The sequence below is a fragment of the Aythya marila genome (genome assembly GCF_965140915.1).
Source record: "Aythya marila genome assembly, chromosome: 3".
In the NCBI taxonomy this organism is placed as follows: Eukaryota; Metazoa; Chordata; class Aves; order Anseriformes; family Anatidae; genus Aythya; species Aythya marila.
The window spans coordinates 86,167,321-86,187,696 of NC_139044.1; the positions used below are offsets into that span (position 1 = coordinate 86,167,321).

At 35.3% G+C, this 20,376-nt stretch overlaps 1 protein-coding gene across 5 annotated transcripts in view; it reads right to left on the reverse strand.

Moving 5' to 3' along the window:
• SENP6 (SUMO specific peptidase 6) overlaps positions 1-20,376 on the reverse strand; it is an 81,625-nt gene that overhangs the window by 18,548 nt on the left and 42,701 nt on the right. For 3 of the 5 annotated variants that reach the window (XM_082756666.1, XM_082756668.1, XM_082756667.1), the window contains 11 exons: positions 18,637-18,707; positions 17,363-17,508; positions 13,826-14,228; positions 12,634-12,866; positions 10,013-10,183; positions 9,294-9,336; positions 5,022-5,201; positions 1,883-2,109; positions 1,185-1,288; positions 970-1,086; positions 2-124 (listed from right to left, as the gene is read on the reverse strand). In XM_082756666.1, the coding sequence (XP_082612792.1) occupies positions 2-124; positions 970-1,086; positions 1,185-1,288; positions 1,883-2,109; positions 5,022-5,201; positions 9,294-9,336; positions 10,013-10,183; positions 12,634-12,866; positions 13,826-14,228; positions 17,363-17,508; positions 18,637-18,707 (1,818 nt within the window). Of the gene's footprint in view, position 1; positions 125-969; positions 1,087-1,184; positions 1,289-1,882; positions 2,110-5,021; positions 5,202-9,293; positions 9,337-10,012; positions 10,184-12,633; positions 12,867-13,825; positions 14,229-17,362; positions 17,509-18,636; positions 18,708-19,439; positions 19,505-20,376 lie in introns of those variants that run through there. The other 2 variants (XM_082756669.1, XM_082756670.1) reach the window with 2 other exon arrangements.

A 20,376-nucleotide genomic window follows, 5' to 3' on the forward strand; every position in this document is an offset into this window, starting at 1 on the left:
CGAGAGGTTTGAAGTTTCATGAATATTTCTTCTTTCTCTTTGATTAAGGCGTTTATAGAAGAATGAACTGAACACATGTATTCTATCAGCATCTTCTTTTTTTAGTTTTTCAAGTACCAAATACCTAATTAGTTTAAAACAAAATGAAAAAGTCATAGAGGTGTTAATTCAAAAGTATTTACGAGTACAAAAGTTCTGCCAACACTAGTACCACCCCCACCAAATTATTGCAGCCTCTCATGAAACCGAAATAGCTGTAACACTATCAGGGCTAACTAATCACTGGAACTCATTAATCCAATATCTGTGTCAGTATTTAAAGGTATTAAGTGATACGCTCAAGCAACAAGCTGTTCTGCTGCTGCTCTGTTTATTTTTATATTATGTTAGGTAAACAACTTTTCAGTGAGTTTCGTATATAGGAAAGACACATTTTTTAATTGAGATACTAAATCTCCAAACACTCCCAAGACTTGTGTATTAGTTTTCTTTTCATCTCTTAAGTATTTCAATATACTGAAAATTACACACACACAGCCCTTATGCATAGCATAAACACAGCAAGCATATAACAATTTAATATGCTTCTAACATCTGTGGCATCAGTGACACCAGAAGACTAATTTATCTATTATGTTAATCAAATCAAATGAGGTTCTAAGGAACACAAATACTCCGGAAAAAAAAATAATTGAACTTAAAATGGTGTCTTTTCTTCTGTAGTTCAATTTCCTTTTCAGATACAAAGAGATTTTAAGGAACCTTTTTTCCAAGTGAGAACGTCACCTTCAAAACCAGGACAGAATATGAACCTGATTTTCTTGCAAAAACACAACATAATCCTTAAAGTTAGAGTTACAGGTAGCTGGAGACCAAGTGTTATCAAATGACCTATGAAATGTTAATGTCAGAATTTTTCAAGTTTCAAGGTAAAAGAACACTAGAAACCAGTTTGAAATAAAAACTTACTTTAAATAAAAATCAATAATAACATCATTTAAAAATTCTCCTTCATTTAGGCAATGGAGGTCTTCATTGGTCACAGAAATGCCACCTTTAGCTGGTGGAGGTGGATAAACTATCAACCTGAAACAAAAAATACGTTTAATAATAAATATGAAATGCAAAATAACAATCATCATCATAATCAGAAAATTGTTACAGGGCGAAGAAAAATATCTTACTTTTCTATGGGACCAATAAATACTGTATGTGGTTCTCCAATTTCTTCTTCATCGTCAAAGTATAACTGTTTATTTCGCTGCTGCACTTTGGACTCAGAAACAACCTTATAAGAATGAAGTGAATGTTAAATTGTATACTGTGCTCACTTTTATCAAAAAAGACAGTAAAGCTTTGAAAATCCACAGATATAAAATTCATTGCTTTTGATAAGGACTTCAATTTTCTTTTCCTTTCCTAGTTCATTTATTACAGTAATGTCTGTATTCATTTCTTGCAGAACCACAAACCTCTCAAATTCTTTAAGAGGTAGTTTTGTTTAAATAAAGCATTAATTAAATTTAACTACAGCACTATAACTTCTCATTTGAAACACCAAAATTTTACCAGTAGATGAACTTGGAAACAATTATGTTGTCTAAGTATACTACAAACTTCTCATCCCTTAATCATTTTAAATGACATTATTTGTGGACCAGTGTACAAACTTATAAAAAAGTAAACATGCTAAAAAGTATCATGAATGTAGTTTTCCAGAGCCTCATACCCCTTGATGGACTTGTCTGAGAATCCTTATTATAAAGCCAGCAGAAGTTGTTAGATTTTTTTTTGTTTGTTTAGTGACTAGCACACTATCTTTAGCGTATTTCTAATCCAAATAATATAATGACTTTGTTCTAAAACAGAAAAAATTAATTACAGTTTTAATTTTGTTTTCCCTGTGAGAAGGGCTTCCTTTAGAATTCTCTTCCAAGCACTTAGTAAATGCAACAAGTCTGCCATTAGCTTCTTCAAAGGAAATTCTCACGAAGAAGTCAGAAATATTATTTCTAATGCCAATGTCGGTAATTATTTTTTCAAATATTGAATTTGCATGAGGATCAAGGCCAGTTTCAAAAATCAGAATTATATACTGTTCTTCTTGACCTAAAACAAAGCAAAGAAAAAAATATTCATTTAGTAACACAATAAAATGCCACATTTATAAACAAATTTCGAAGAACCATGAGCCAACACATGTATGCTTTCACCTGACAATACACACTTATTCAGACAGATAGACAGAGTAACTACCAATCCCTTCTACCTACATTTGCAAGAAGTGTACACTCAACTTCTGCCTTTAGGAAAACGAAGTATTATACCTTGTACATAAAGCACATACTAAATGCAAAGCCAAAACATTTAAACTAAGAACTTCTCTGCTTACTGCCAATAAGATGCTTTTAACGATACTACTTTTTCTTATTACAGTTCCTATGCTGCTGTTTCAATACATTTGCAGAAATTACACATTCAGCATAATTCCCTGCCCATACAGGGAAACCGCATGCACTGACTTTTCCTAGATCAACACTGTAAGAAGTCCAGAGGAGGTCTCTCAAAAATCAACAGATACATTCATCTATGGAAATGTATTAGGAAAAGAAGTATTTTAAGAATGTAGATGGGCTTTTGTGGCCTCAATGATTATTATAAGAATGGTTTGCAAAAAGACAGAGACTGAGCACAAAATACATGTAACTGAATAGAAATGTAGTCATTTCAGGGATATTTTTAAATATTAAATATTTATCCATCGACTCAGTCCCCTATACAGTATTTTATTTTAGAAAATGTTCTGCCTGTTTTTCTCCTGCTTTCTGATAGATATAATGCAAAAGAGGAAGGTGTGTGTGTGGGAGTGAGGGAGAGAACGAAGACAACATATACTGAATTAAAGGAGAAACAGTGTATGAGACCCCATGATTCAGGGGGATAGATTCATGGTCCTACCTGATCCAGAAGGCCATGCTCTAACACGTTATTGCTTTTGAAAATTTTACACATGGAGGTTATTACAGTATGCAGGCCCAGACATCCTCAGCCTTTTAAATAGATCATAATCATATTTACAAGGGTACCCAGCACTGACATCTACGTCAGGTCTTTCAGACAACAGATTCTCAGAAATAGTGACAGGTTGAAAGAAAAAAAAAAAATCTACTTTAACTGCGGGTAGCACGCAAGTTGGGTACAGAACTTAAATCCATTGCTTAGAAAAATAAATTGAGAAGAAAACAAAACAAAAGCTGTATTTTTGAGAGGGTCTTTCAAGACTTAGATGGAAAAATAAACATGGTGCTTTTTTCAGTAGTGGATACAGAACGGTATGCTGCACACTACTAGCACAAAGTTCTAATAAAATTACACTTTCTTATTCTAGACACATATGATTTGAGTACATAAAACGTACAAAAGCCTGGGATGGCGATTTCACGAAAGAAACACTTATTTTTCTCTGATCAGATTTTGGTTACCATAGCAACAGAAATCTCTTAAGGTTCTTTGATTCACGGGCAACCAGTTTTCCTTTTTAAGAAGTATGAATCTTAACAAGGAAAGGAATTTAAGATGTCCCTCTGATCAAAATCTTCAACCCCTGCCACAGAAGGGATCTCACCACCTACAAGAGACTAACCCTGCTTTCAGGCCCTGTAACATATATGAAACAAAACCTCTCTACCCCAGGTGAATATTATAGGAACAAAACACTATCCCACTCTCTCTCATGCTCTTTTGGTACAGTGGCTTAGCTTCAACAGGTTAGCCTTGCCTACACCTTCACTAGGAGTTAGGGAACGTGAGTTGGATTAATCAGCTGTTGTATAAATACTACCTCCTCACACCATCCAAACAATAAAAAAGGCAGTAACGCCCTAAGAAGAATGACTTAGGCACCCAGGTATAGGACTAACATTCAGGCTGCAGATTCCAGTCTCATGTAGCAGGCTAACTCAGAGCTGCAGGGACCTGTTTGGTAAGAGACGAGTTTCAGACACACACACAACCCTTTCCTGTTCTTAACTAAGCATGCTACCTGGTGTGAAAATAGTCCTTTACCAGTCTACCTCCAAATTCACTGAATACAGAATTTAGATGTCTAACTGGGTTTGGGGAACTAGGCACCTACACAATGTTGCTTACACAACTATGAATTCAATCTTAAAGTAATTACATGGCTTGGAAAGCAAATAGCAACTGTGTTATCATAAGGCATTCATAAATATCAAGGACTATAAAGCAGTTGGGTGCAAAAACTAGCTCAGAGCCACAGTCTCACAGGAAAAAAGGTTTGTGGTGGTAGAGGGAGAAAGGCTGAGAGATGTGGAAAGGGAAGGATTTCTTTCCCAGGTCCCTCAGGAAGCTTTTCCTTTGTTCACTTGCGAACACCTGTGTTTGCCTGCTGTCAAAATCCCTGCTACCAGGATTGTTTCTGGCATCCCCTTACATATGTTCTCTTACTATTTTTGTAGCTGTAAGGAGTGTTACAATTCCTACTTTTATAAAGGTGGATGAGGCTATTCTAACTATATTCTGTCTTGGGAACACACAATAGTGAGATTGTTGAAGGCATTCTTCCTCCATTTGAATGTATCATGCATGTATTAAGCTGAGTGCGAGTATAACCACAAAAGTTAACCTAAAGAAAAGGCTATTTAAGGGGAAAAGGACTGTAAGCTAATTAAAAAAGAGTGTATATTAACATGCTAGACCTTTGAGGAAAATGATGTTGAAATTAAATTAATTTAAAGATACATGAAAACAATCCACTTCTTTTCCAAGCAGATGTTTGTCTATATGAGAATATCACTACAATCATATGGGGAAAAATAATACACAAACCCACAAAAGTTTCTACTCAAACTGAGACCTGTAAGCAGAACAGAACAGATAGCAGAGGTAAGTATACCAAAAGCAGTCATAAAAATATGAAGGCCCATATAAAAAAGTTACAGCATTACAAATACATGCCCATATACAAAAGAGAAATAGTTTATTATAATTGATTTACTTACTGTCTCCTTTGCACTCGTACCAGACATTATCTTTACTCATTTTCAGCTGGTCTCTGAGGCTACTACAGGTTGATGGTACTGTTTGTAGAAAAACGACTGGCAATTTTCTTACACTACACCATTCACATTTGGTAAGTTCTGAAGTTTTCAGGTTGATCTCTCGAGTATCACTGTCCGATTCTAGAAGAAAATAATGAAAAATTTATCAAAACCTAGTCAAAATATATAGATTTCTCTTATAATTCCCCCCTGGATTTTAACAAGAATTCAGAGCATGATCATTGACTTTCAAATGAAGTTTTAATTTCTTCTCACCCGCTTTAATTTAGTCCTTATTCCACAGAATCATTTAAATTTTCAAATATTGCTACGACACCTTTTATGACAGGTTTGTAACGTTGCTTCAAAGATTTATCGTTGTCCAATTTCCTTATGAAAAATAAAATGAAAATAATAAAATACAAGCAGAGAAATAATCTGATTGCCCATGGAAATAAAGTCCTGCTCTCAACTTATCACCTAAAAAAGAGAAATGCAGCTATGCAGTAAGTTTTTAACACATCTGATGCTGCAAATGCCAATGTTGAGTATTTTGTGGGTTTTATTGAATTATAAAAATGGAAGGAAAAATATAAGAAGTCAGAATTCCTTCAACTTTTTTTCTTCACCAAAATCAAAGCCAGTATTTTTTTTCTAGATCAGAAAAATGGTTAATGGGAGTCACTTAAAGCTTTAGTTAGTGGCAGCTTCTACTGTTCCATCACATGGTTAATGGCAACCTCTACCCGAGTAACTATATCCCCTTACAGAGAGAAAAAAACCTTGACAGGATGGAAGGAAAAACAGAACCAACATCAATTCCTTCTAATAAACACCAGTGCAACAAGGTCACTCTCCTCTTCCTTCCCTAATAAAAAAGGGAAGAGACACAGCAGGGAACTCCTGAATAAACTAAGACCTTTCTTAATTTCTTGTATTTTATGACCCAACAGATGGTGAGTAAAAATTAGTTAAATGGTTACAATCTAAAAGGCTTAATTTGCATCACACTGAATAAGGTGCATAAAACCAGGTTCCTCTTTTTTATTTTGTTAAAGACATACAATTTCTTTCTACCTTACCGTTATCAACAATTCTTACTAATTATTAGTGACAGGCATCTGAACTCTTTCCCTATCCTTATTTTGGTGTTTGAGCAGCCAATGTCCAGCAGCAGCCCCCTACAACCTGTCTTCGTGCTGGCAACTGAATCCATTCTCCCATACTGGGTAGAAAGGGAGCCTGCAGCTCAGACAAAGCAGTGACCCACACCAAAGTATTCGGTGCAGACTGCAAGTGGTGGCCCCTACAGCTACTGCTGAGCAAAAGCAGCTCCCCTTTCCTTCTAAACCTTCTCCTACCCCACTAGCTGGAGAAGCAGCAGCCCAGCTCTGGGTCAGACTGCAGCAACCACATTTCATTCAAGATGACTGGGTGAGATTTATCGCTCCTAACAGTACTTTTTCATCTCATCAGGTAAAGAGCAGCAGAAATGGGTCCTACATGGATCTAATTAGTCCATTTCCTTGTACTGACTCTCCTTTAACTCCCTGGAGACTAACATATGAGACAATCAAGCTAGCAGATAAATGAAGCCTTATCACAGAATCCCCAAATAGTCAAGGTTGGAAGGGACCTCTGGAGGTCGTCTGGTCCAACTCCACTTGATCAAGCAGGGCCACCTGAAGCTGCTTACCCAGGACCATGTCCCTCCACTACCTCTCTGGGCAACCTGTGCCAGGGCTCAGTCACTCTCACAGAACAGAAATGCTTCCTGAACCTCCTGTGTTTCAATGCATGTCCACTGCCTCTTGTCCTGGCACTGGGCACCACTGAAAAGAGCCCGGCTCCATCCTCTCAGCATCCTCCCTTCAGGTATTTATTAGACATTGATAAGATCCCCCTGCACTTTCTTTTCTCCAGGCTGAACAGTCCCAGCTCTCAGCCTTTTCTCAAGGCAGAGATGTTACAGTACCTTTATCATCTTGGTGGCCCTACATTGGACTCCCTTAAGTCTGTCCATGTCTCTTTCGTTCTGAGGAGCCCAGAACTAGACACACCACTCCAGGTGGGACCTTAACAGTGCGAAGTAGAGGGGAAGGATCACCTCTCTTAACTGGCTGGCAATACTTTGCCTAATGCAGCCCAGGATGCCATTAGCTTTCTTTCCTGCTTTCATTGCTTTCTCATGGTCAACTTGGTGTCCACCAGGACACCCAGGTCCGTTTCTGCCATGCTGTTTTCCAGCTTGGTGGCCTCCAGCATGAACTGGTGCCTGAGGCCGTTGCTCCCCATTGTGCCGGTCTTTACGTTTCTCCTTGTTGAACTTGGTGAGGTTCCTATCAGCCCATTTTTCCAGCTTGCTGAGCCCCCCTGGATAAATGACTGTAAGGAATTCTCTTCTCCTTTCTCTTTTTAGAAAAAACCAAAATAACCTTCTAAGATTGGGCCTCTTCCTGTAATACCTCTTCCTCTGTAGTAATAGTTAGTTTTTCTCTTTCCTCAACACACACACTTTCCTTAATGAAGTTAATTTCACTTCCAACTTTCATAGGTAGCCCACAGTAACGACAATTCTAACATAAAACTGGATTCACCTCATTTAACCAAGGCACACTTCTAACCACGTCCAAATAGGAGGCCCTTGCCAAAACATGACCTGCTCAGTCTTTGGAGAAATTTCTGTATCCTTGCAACTGTGTTTGCATTGCAGTTAAGAACACTGAACTGGAACTCTTTCATGTAAAAGGAAGACTAACCTACTATTCAGTTAAAAATTTAAATTATATCCCTTCTTTTACCTTGATATAGGCATCTTAACATGTTTCACCATGAACAACTCAACCTGTGTACCATATTTTCCTGTAACCCCAATATATGATAGACAGCAGTACTTATCACTAAAGGCAACACAAAAAGTTTTTTTTACTCTTTAGAAATAGAAAGCTGCTTCCTTGAAACGCCAATTGGGAATTGCAGAAAACTGACAAAGGATGTAGAGAGCATTTTGAGAATTTGACGTGTTTATACACACAAAAATCAAACTCAGGGCAGGACACTACTGCTGTTCGTACAGCTGTTCAAAACATTTGCCTCTCTCTGTAAAAGCATGACCAACATAATCAACCTCAAGAAAAACAAAATATTTGGTGTCAGTTTTATTTCAAGACCCTTACTTGTATCAGAACAAATCATGGTATGATTACGTTAACAGAAACGGTGCAAGGAATACACCCATCCTCCTACAGATGAAAAACTCAAAAAAAAAAAAACAAAAAACAAAAAACAACAAACATGGAAAAGTACTAAATGTTCCAATAAACCCATCGTTTAAGGAGTCTCAGTTTTTATGCTATTAAAGGATCAAGTCACACTGAAATAACTTCACATGCAGATGCCTGATAGACATGTTCTACCAATTTTGGTAAGTTTGAGTCATGCTAACACAGTTAATGCATGAAAAAACAGTAGTAACTATGTCTGTATCTTAGATGCAACAATCACCTGACTGAGAAAAGTCTACACTTATTTTTACAGGTTGTAAAAGGCAGCTTTTAGCATGTGATAGTAATTACAAAAACTAACGGCTATCTTTTACAAGTAACAAAAAGGCAAACTGAGCTAGGACCACATTTTTAAAAAAAAGAAACAGAGAAATAATCATAAGCTCACCATTTCTTAGACAATGCCACTATTTCTTTCAGTAGCACGAAATACACAAGCTATATGCCAGAGGAAAAAAAGTTTAAAGGCAGATATACATAGAAAGGTATAAGACACCTGTGTAGTTTTTACTCCCTATCTATGCATTTGAAATAGAAGAACTTAAAGTAATAAAAACATAGCATGCTTCACAGGACATTTTTCTTGCCTGTGGTTTTATTAAGCATTTTAATGAGTATCTCTGCCAATCACCACAGCTCTTCAACTAAGTTGAGGGGGAAGAACTAATAAGCCCATTTGCATGCTCACCACAAACTGCTAATTCCCATCTGTGGATTTTCTTTCTGATAGAAGAGATAATGCAAAATTGTTTTGGCTTTTATTCACCAGGTAGCTCAGCTCAGATTTACAATCTAGATTTATTTTTTTTCTGATGACTACCAACACCAAATATAATTTATTAAACACGAAGAGAAACCAGAATTGACATTTCATTATGATTCACCTGTTAATTCCTTTTGGTAAAGTCACTTCACTCAAAAAAGGAATTCAGCATTAACAAGTACTCACCTTCTTGACTTTCTAGGCGTATTTTGATATAATCCAGGCAAAACTGTGGAAGACAATACAAAAATAAGATTTCCATTCTTCTCTGTAACTAAACTGACTCAATGTCTTTTAACAACTTAATACTTGAGTAATTAAAATTTTAAAATAAAAAAGTAAAATGTAATTAAAAAAATAGCACAACTGAAGGAAGCAAGTATATTCTTTACTCTTCCACATCTTTCAGTCATTCTGACCGTTGACATTTAAGATGTCTCTGAAATACTGTTTCCAAAAAGGTTTAAAAATGCCATAAAATATTGGCAGAATAAAATCTTCAAAAGAGAATTTTAAAGAACAGAAAATATTGTTCAACAGAAGCAAAATTATACACATACAGAAAAAGACAATCTGATTCCTCCCCCATCTATAAAAATTCTTTTTTTTTTTTTTTTTTTTTGGTAAGTATTGCATTCAATTCAAACTAATCCATATTTCACCCCATCACCCCCACACTAAAATAAACAAATGAAAAGCGAAGTGTTTTGCAAACATGATGCTTCTATTTAACACCAGAACTAAACTGAATGCAACAGTATAGTTCTCATGTCTTTGTGATTCACAGCCTCTGAAATTAGGGACAGACTTGCCATTTCACAGATAAAGGCAAACTACTTCACTGTTCACGTACAAAAATAACAATGAAAAACAAAGCTGTGTTTTCAAGTAAGAAGATTACTTACAATCACAGGTTCCACTACCATTCTTCGTAAGGTTCCTATTCGTATACTTCGACAGTTCAGAATGACACTTTCACAGGGACTTTGGTAAGTTAGAGGTACAGTCTCAGTTACAATTTCTTGAGAAATAAGCTTACGACGTTTTATTGGAGTGTTAGACACAATGTTGCCAAACTGAAAAGTAATTTTTAAGGTTTCAGAATTTTTCGCTATGATTTATTGCTAAAACAGGCTGTTAAAAAGCACAGATTAATTTTTTTGGCTACATTTTTATTAATCAACAAGAGTAAGTATTGTAATATCCACCTCAACCCTATATAAAAGGTTGAAAACTCCTAAAAGGCTTTTGGCCTGATGTTATATTGTGAGATTTAAGAAAAAAACGTTAGTTTACACCTTTAGACATTTAGTTAACATTTCAAAGTCACAAATTGCCAAAAAACAATTTAGTTACTTGTATTGAAACAGTGTACAGCCCAGCAAAATAAGCTTTTTTTTTTTTTTAATGTACTTCTTTTATTTATATAAAAACGTTAATGCTGTACAAGCATCCCAAATTAGCACAGGCTTTTGGTGACTAAAAATACTGATTTATTACTGAAGTACAGTGGAATAAAACATTAGGAGTAGACTCTTCAAGAAATATAAATAAATAAGCACAATCAAAAAATCCATAAAGGAACTCTACAGAACTGTTAAGATCTTTTTAGGACAGAATCCAGGATCAGAAGACTAACACTGTCAGTTAGGCCATGTGGAGTTTGGCTCCAGCTCAAGAAAATCTCTGGACGCTGACTGAAGCTTTAATCTCAGTTAAGCCTCCTGTCTACCAACAGAACAACCTTAAGAAAAAAATATTTAAAAGAAAGGAAATTGGCTGAGAGCCACAAGAAGAATATGTATTTATCTACTGCACTACTTAAATTGGTCTATGTTTTTGAAGGATTTTCTGTTCTAGTTTTGTTCTTGGGTATTCATTTCCTCATTTCATAAAACTGCCCAATAATAAACATGCTTTTAAATTACAAAATACAATTCAGCTCCCACAGAAAAGGATTTTAAGGGACTCAGTATTTCTATTACGATTAAATCTGGGGAATTTTTTCAGCATCCCTAGTCATTAGCCCATAATTCATAATATTCTTTTGGATACTTCACTTAAATACAGGGGAGAAAACAAGAGGGAAGAGAGGATCTAGATCCCTGAAATTAAAATATTTTCCTAGGACTCTTACTGAATATAGCTGTCCCTTTGTCTGCTGGACTACCTAAACATTATTAAAAACAAATCACAGACAAGCAGTAACACAGAAAATCTTGAAGTGGCACTACATTCAAGTAACTTGAGTATGAAGAATTAATTAATATTTACAGAGGAAAAAAAAAAACAACTATCCTAATATCCTAAAGCTTTTTTTTTTATTATTAATCAGGCTGACAAACACACTGATACAATTTTTGGTAGTTTTCTTGAATCGAGGCAAAGTTTATGTTAAGCTTCACACAAAACCTTTGTATACCCATTTCCAAAATAAAGCTCTTTTCTACATTTTTCTCAAGTATGCAGTATATTTCCAATATAGCACTTGGTTGTTTAATGAGTGAAGAGGAACACAGCATATAAAAGAAGACACCCATGCTTTCACAACATAATACTTCCCCTTAATCCAGCAAATAATGCCAGAATAAGGGAAGTTCAAAACTATTTATTGGCCAAGCTTTTAGCCCCACAACTTTATAGTAGGCTGAGAGGCTCACAGTTATACTGATGACAATCCGTACACCACATTATACGCACACCATTTCATTAATTACAGTACAGAATGTTGGCTTTTTAATCTCAACCTAGCATGAAGGTTTTGACATCCGTTAGTGTTCTAACTCAGGAAAAAAAAGAATTTAAGTCGGTGGAAATCTAATCAAATAGTCTTGTTGGACCAAATTCTCAGGAGTGGAACTGGACAAGTGACCCAAGAATCATTTTAATCAGTAGTATTATTTCAACAATTGTCACAGGGCATCTGTTCTTCCTGTTGGCTCACTGTTGAGGTAGTTAAGTTTTTAACATACCGTGAAAACTGTCCCCTTTGACAGCACTTAAGGAATCTGCTCATGGTGCACTTTTTTTTTTGTCTTTGTTTATCCAATTCTTGCAGTGGTGCTCAACTAAAAAACAAAAGCCCCACCATGAAATCCTTCAAATAAGTGCTATTAACTGGGACAGTTGTCAAAGTATTTTAATTGTAAAGGGCCACTATTGTTCCCAATGTTTCTTTTTCACCTTTAACTTCCTGTGGCCGAAGTCTCACCAAGAAACAGCTAGTACTGATGTTTTTCTGCAAACTAAGATGGCCCTTCAGTTTCACAGAGGTACCCAATACAGACTCAAAGAGCATGCATTCAACACAGAAACATCTATGTTAAAAGCGTAATTCAAATATTATGAATTCTTGAAAAAATTAACAAATTTTCTAATGTTTCCAGTATTATATAAGCAGAGATACTATTTGAGCTGATAAATAAGCAATCAAATAGAGCCTATTTACAACAATGCAAGACAAACCTTTACATTTCCCATTTATGATTTGATTTTTGTTTTCTTTAAACAAAGTATGAAATAGTACCTGATCTTTCATTCTTGCTTTTCTTGGTAGTGTGACTGCAATTTCTGTTTCTGTTGTAATACTACCTATTCTCTGTTCTATTCCACAACTGTTTTCCTTTAATGCTGCTTCCACCTTTCCTGTAGAAGGAGCTGGGGAGGAGCGGGCTGAATCTGCAGGACGAGGTGAAATGCTTTCCATTCTCCTAGTGCTGCTACTATCCTCCTCCTCATCATCATCACTAGACAAAACAACTAAACAGAAAATATTAAATTCTCAACCACTACATTTTTCTTAACAGAAATTTCTTTGCAAGCAATAGCTTAAAAGTAATTTATATAGTTGTCCTGCAGTATCAAAAACAGTCCACATTTATCATTATATTATACTTTTATTAGTATTTATTTGGAATCTGTTCACAGGTGCTCTCTCCCTCATTTTTTATTTCCCATAACTAGCTGTACAAGAAACGTGTTTCATCAGTTTCCTTCTAGACACAGAAATGAAGTCATCCATGCCCTATTTCAACAAAAAACTGACAGCGAACAATACAGCTTAAGTCTAACTTAAGCCTCTCTTTACTAAAGAGCTTATTTTTTAAAAGGCTATGTAACACAGGTAATGTAAAGAAAAGTTATAACTTCTCTGGTCAGTTTAAGTTGTTCAAATCAGTAAAATACAACATCGTCTAAACAACTAAGCCCAGAACTAGAACTGTAATTTCCAAATTCCAGTTCCTGTCTGCGTATCAATTAGTGTGAGTTCACGCAGATAAAATAATAAATATTAACATTTTGTACAGAATGAAGTTTCAGTAAATGAGAAAGCCTGGACAGTGTTCAGATCTATAGCTCAGAAGAAAAGAGAAGGAATGAGTAAAAATAGAAAAAAATGTAAAAAATATGTTAGACTGTTTTCTTCATGGGAATGGATGACAACTCTGCTAAGAATGCTTTTTAAAAAAAGTGAAAATTTTAAGTCTTAAAAAAAAAACTACAATAATTTTTGTTTTCCCCAGTGTTCACCTTTCTCAAAGAGTACCTCAGTATATGACAAAAGACATTAAAAAAAGTATGATATGTCCCCACCCCAAAAACATATCCACAAAAAAATTCCAGGCAAAGTCAGTAACATAAGCTTGTACGGAAAGTTTCTTCATTACAGGATGTTCTCTGTTTTCATTTTATGGCTATATTCATGAAATGATACTTACTTGGATCATTTAGTTCAGATGGTCTTGTACTCCTCTGTCTTAAGCTTCCTGTAATTTTAGTATTTTTTGTCCCAGTTATAAGACCAACTTTTCCATTCTGTCGTAACATAGAATGTCCTACGACTTCATTACCCAGTAGAATATCCGCTGGACCTTTCCCGACAGCAGAACTATAAAACTTCTTTGTGTTGAACCCTGTACCTGAAGATTTTTGCCCCGTTGAATTCTGGTGTATTGAAGAACGTGATAAAGGTCCCATAGATTCAACTAATGTTCCAGTTTGTCTGGAGACTCTTTGCAAATCCTTAAGAGAAGCATTTTCACAATGTCGGCATTTGGTCTGGTTTTCATTTGCCCGCCCACAATTTGGGCAATCAGTAGAATAATCAATTGGTTCCAAAAGCTAGAAAGGAAAGAGGAAGGAAGAACAAACGAACCCTGATCAGTAACTAACAACAACAAAGATATCAGTTCCAAAGTTTGCATTTAATTTCTGTTTAGAATGAAAATTGACAATAGTGTGTTAGCAATTACAGTAGACACTGAAAGCAAATATTAACATTATGTTACATTTTTTCATTTAGAAATTTGGCAGTGTGGCAATTTTTAAGAAGTTAATGTTCAGCAGTTCTTTATCTTTTTTCTTTCTGTATTAAAAGCTTGCACACTGCTCATATGCATCAGCATCATAGTTCATATGTAACACCATCAGCAAGAAGGTCCAGTTACATCATTTCTGTAAAAATAGTTACATTGGACAAAAATAAAGTAACCTGAGGATCAACAGGGCAATGCTAAGAACTAGAAGCAGTCTCCTCAATCATTAAGTTCATTTGTCCTCCCAAGACATCTTCTAACAGCCTGGCAAACCATGTAGAAAATCACTCCTCTAAAAATCTTTAAGAAAATAAAATACATTGATCTACAGTCCAGTATCACAGAAGAGAAAACTGGACTTGAGGAAAAGGTGTTTCTCAGACTTTCTAGAGGAAACAGGGGCTACAAAAAAAAAAAAAAAAAAAGGAGATTGTATCATTACTGCAAAGAGATTGGTTCTGTTTCTCTCATATCTACTAGAGCCTACTTAATTAAAAGTAATACAGAATATTACCTATTAAGAGTGCAGAACTTCGACTTCTAAGTTTAAGTGTATTTGATAGTAACATGTAAGCTACTGAATATGAACTGAGCTGAATACGGGACACCTCTAGAACTGAAATTTAGCATATACTGTTGTCTCCTGCAGCACTGAGGTCAAATGACACTTTCAAAGGTTCACTTTACTGTGAACTACGGAAGACACTAACCTTCTAGAAGCCACAACAAATTTGTGAACCTGTTTTCAGAACATATCTACCACAATTTGCATACCCCATCCCCAGCCATGAACAACAATAAAGAGGATTTCCTCAGGTATACAGTCCTCATTTTTAAAAGTAAGACAAAAAAAAAGTTACAGAAAGAGAACATATTATTTTTTACAACTTTTCTGCAATTTAACAAAGCTACACATACCACAGCAAAACAGATTCAAGAAAAAATGTATAAAGAGCCTATCAGACCTTTAAATCTGAGTAGTAGGATAACATAGCAAGTGACAGGAGTACAGTATTGATGTACTGTGTCTCAATGCTGATTTACAGAGTGTACCTTTTACAGAGATACAGCTGATCACATGGAAGAATTTCAATCGGACATGAAAATATTCAATAGCCTATCATACCTGAAAGATCTTAAGTACAGAATAACTGCAGCCCTCCACCTCAAGCACAAACCAAAAATTGAAAACAAATTCCTTTCCATGGTTTGAGAGCAGGCAATCTGATGGTGGGGTTGCTGTGTTTAATTCCCAAAGACATACTCTTTTTTTTTTATTATTTTTTAAGCTGGACTCTGAGTAACTACTTAAGTAGGTGAGTTCTACCTAATGTATCTTATCTGCTTCGTGACTTGAATAATATATCATCTGCAAAATACAAATATTCTATGACTCTGCCCTATCTCTGTAAGTTTTAGCATCCAAAGCTTTTGTTTTTCACTGAGTACGTACAAAATGCAATCCTCCCTCCTACCAAACTTCCGTAAATTTTTAACAATTAATACAACCTGTTACAGTATAGGAAGATGAATACCATTTGCACTTTGCCTGACAAGCAGCTGGTTGTCTGCAATTCCTCTGGCATGAAACCACAACTACAACTAACACATTTGAATTGTTCAAAGGTTCCATAAACATCTATATGGATCATTTACATATTGTGGCAGTGCACGCTTCACTAAAAAGCATATGGTTCACAACTAATGCATAAAACATTGTTAAAGGATTAAATTGATTTAAGGCAGAAGATTAAACTCCTAACCTGTTTAAAAAGAAACAAACAATTTCTGCCAATAAAATCAGTTGCAGCTTGATTTCTACTGGCTTTTCTTATTTATCTATGAATTTGTAATTTATAGTAATATAATTATCCCCTTAACGTGTCCATAACCATACTTTCTCCCCTGATATCAGCTATTAAGCTGATGAAAAGTTATGTTTCTACTCAAAACACAAAGCTCAGATTAACACAATAGGTCCTATACTCAGAAAGTGTATCCACAAACTGTGCAATCTTACAGAATCGTAACTATCCTAGGGGACTGGAGTAAACATTCATCCAGCCCTGTGTTGTACTTTTAATGGTGGCCCGTTGGGAGCACAGGGAACAAAGTAAGGACACATCCCCCTAACTTTATGTAATCAGCAATATAGGCACTTCTCAGAGGCTGAACTTAAATCTCTGACAAAAACTTAACTTAAAACTCTGACAAAATTTGTGAGGATGTATCATCGTTGATCTCTTTTTGCAATCTCCTAATACACTCTGATTAGTAACATATGTTTTTGTCTCATTTTTAAGCTTACTGTTTGAAAATTTCACTGCAAGCACTCATGGGAGAAAGTACCAGATGTAATTATTAAATTTTGTTTACAAGTGAAACCTGTACTGCGGTTTTGGAAATAAAATCACGATCTTGAAACAATGTAATCAAATCTGATGCTTTTTCCATCAAGGAGATAGAGAGTTTCTTGTAGCGTTGTGGTCAGCTACACATGGTCTGGCTCATGGACACCAACCTTATTTCTATATAAATTCTGAAAATTATGTATGAATTTATATTAAATAAATTCCATCAAAGTGTGAAATGTTATTCCTCTATTTCATATATGTCAAACCAATGGTGTCACTTCCTGGATTATCCCAATAAGCACAGATCAGATTCCCCAATCAATTTAAACACAGGCTCTTTTGCTTTCCAGTGCACCATCTGTTTGTTCAATTCACAAAGTAAGTATTTCAACAGTTGGCATCAGTATTAACACTTAAATATCTGCACTGCCATAAGTTTTTTTTTGGTTTAAATGTTTACATCCTGCTCCCAACTATAAGGATTTTTAGAAAATCAACTTATTTTACAACCTGAATGCTTCTTTTTTGAAATATGCATTAACTTTTAAAGTTCAACTTTTTTTTTTTTTTTTTTTTTTTTTTTTACCTTTAACTGGGTTAAGCCTTTTTTTGTAGAAGAAGATAGGGACAAGTCAGACTGATATGAATTGCAGTGACGTTTCTGTTGCACCTTTCTTTTAATTTCAGATTCTGATTCCGATTCTGACTCTTCTGTGTTTTCCATTATACTGTCTAGGAGGAAAAAAAATGCAAACGTTAACAAGAAATGTCTGCTCAGATGCAATTATGGCCAACTTTCTTCTTCATGAACACTAATCTGAACTAAACATTAACTATTTTAAAAACATGCAACAAACTATACAGTCTCATTCATGTAAAGAAGTGTCTTATGACTTCTTGTATAAATAAAAAAAATCCCTAAAATAATATTTAAAATTTTGATTATTACTATTTTTGCATCTCTTGCTTACAATTTCTAGTTTCACATCTTCAGAGGAGACTCTGGCCTTGCACAGCCTCAAGGCCAAAGTCTCTCTTTGGCTGTAGGGGAGACTTTACTACAACTAGAAGGAAGCCTTTGCTACTGGAGGATCTGCTAGATGCTGCTGCTGGTAATTTTCACAAAAAGATTTTTGGTGAATGCATTTAGAACAATTGAAAATATTTTGCATAATTCAGGATTTATTCCTTCAGCACAAGACTCAGCAGTACACTGAGCTATACTGCTGTATCTTGTTTTATATTGGGGCGTTAATTTAGGTACTAGAAGAGTACAGGAACAAAGAAGCACACAAACTATTTAAACTAACAGTGTACAGAGTGAGATCTTCTTATAAAAGGGGCTTTTCAGTATGTTGTACAACAGTGCCTTATATTTCACTTTAATGTAAAAATGCCAGTTAGGCTCACGAGTTTAATTACAGTCTCCATCCTGGAACTTTTTTTTTTTACAGGCTACAGTTTTAATATATACGAACACTTCTTCAATATATACAGATAGTCTTGCTGGTTCACAGACTACCTGTATCTGTACTGACAAATCTGAAATGAACATCATTACTTCCAGACCAAACAATTTTATTACTCTAAATTTTCCCAGTTCCACTTGTATTTAAAATAACTGATGCCTAATTTAAAGTTTATTATAGCATTACTGAACAGGTTGCAAAAATCTGTCAAAAAAAAAAGTCTTCCTTCTTGCATAAACCTGTATAGAACTAGAATGATACAAGGATAAATATACTAAAGGTTACTCAAAGTTTGGCAACATATTTGCCCATGGCAGCAATTGAAACAAACAAATAAACAAACATCTCTGCTTAAAAGAAATGAGAATTCTAAAATTTTTAGATAACTTACCCACTCCTTGAGGTCGTGGTAACCTAATGTGATCTGCTTCTACTTTCTGAAGCTGAGGGGGATATTCTTTTCTGAAAAATAAATTAGATATAGCTGTTCTTTCAACTGAGACCATTATATTTTTGCCACAATTACACATGGAAAAAGAAATCTGAACTGCATCTTAAAGTTATGAATAAATATCTCCTCTAACATGCTATGTGTACACTTAAAAAAAAAAATATCACCAGAATGCTAGCAACTGCTACAGTAAAGGTCTTAGAAGTGTTTCTGATCTAAATCCTTTTTCACAGTAATCAATAGCTTTTAAGTCTTACTTTCAGACCAAAGTCTTCAAGGACTGATGCCTGTATCTCCTCCTCCATATTCATGAAGTATAACATAGATACTTTAAAAATCCAAAAATAGAAACAACTATTACTTCAGCAATATCAGATTCCACATCTTAAACTCCACAACATAAAAAAAAAAAAAGATAAGAAAATGCAAAAGAGAGGAAAGACATCTGATGTCAAAAATTGCGTGGCCAAAAAATACAAAGAACACAAGTGAAGAAACAACTTATATCTTTGCTTAAGAAAATAACATTATGCAGACAAATTAGTTGGTAAGAAAACTTCAATTGGCATAATTTGCATAATGTATCATATATCTGTTCATATATTAGGCATTATCATTTTGAGTCTCCTAAAAGATATTTTCAATTTACACAAAAGCATGTCAAATCAAATTACCATCAAATTAAGATTGCTGATACTGCATCTCAGTTACTGTTAATGGGAGTTCTCCTTCCCTGCTCTTACCCTGATCTGCAGCTGTAGGTTGTTGTTACTGTTAGAACATGACATGACATGCACCTGAAACACAGGAAGCCTTGTCTACAACTTCAGCAGAAACTGCTTTTATTGCCAAATCAAGTCAGTGCTCTCGGTTGCAAATGGGTCACATGCATCCCACAATGCCACCTCTGAATACAAGGACAAAAATCAGCACCAAAGGGAGCAAAGTAAACAGCTGTAGGCAATAACATCTCAGACAAACACAGCTAAATCTTTAGGGCCCACCTGACAATGATTCAGCTATGGCTGAAACAGATTTCAAAACGAGGAATAAATCTTTGTTTCAGCAAGTAATACATTACTGCAGCAGAGCATCAGGACCTTTGAATATCCTGCGTTTCCAGCTAGCACTTCTCAGGGTCTCCCAACACTTGATTATTAACATCTTTGGAACAAGATTATTCTACAATGCCTTTTATGTTTTTTCTTATCAAGTCTGGCCCTCTAAATTTATTAACCCTGTACTAAACACAAACAGGTTTTGCTGTGCTGAGGAGCTGCACCATGCCAAAAAACTTGGGGAGAAAAAAGGTTCAAAAACAAGTGTGGCTGGATTGCAGCACGAAACGTTGGGAAGTTAGAGCACTTCACCCCATTAGTGTCCACAAGCATATTACAGATTAGACTGATTCAGTTGTTACCGTGTCAAATGCATTTCTGAAACAATCCTGCTCCTACACAAGTTTTGTGGTTTGTTTTTTTTTTTTTTTTTTAAACCATCTCCACACATAAACTTCACCACAATCAGAAACTCAACATGAATATTTGTTCATGAATTATTTGATTTTATTTGATTTCATTAAAAGTTCAAATCGAGAAGGGACTACTTGACAGGCAAAATTGGGAGAAACGTGAGGCAGAGCACCAACTAAGCATTATGTAACAGGAAGCTGTTACTACC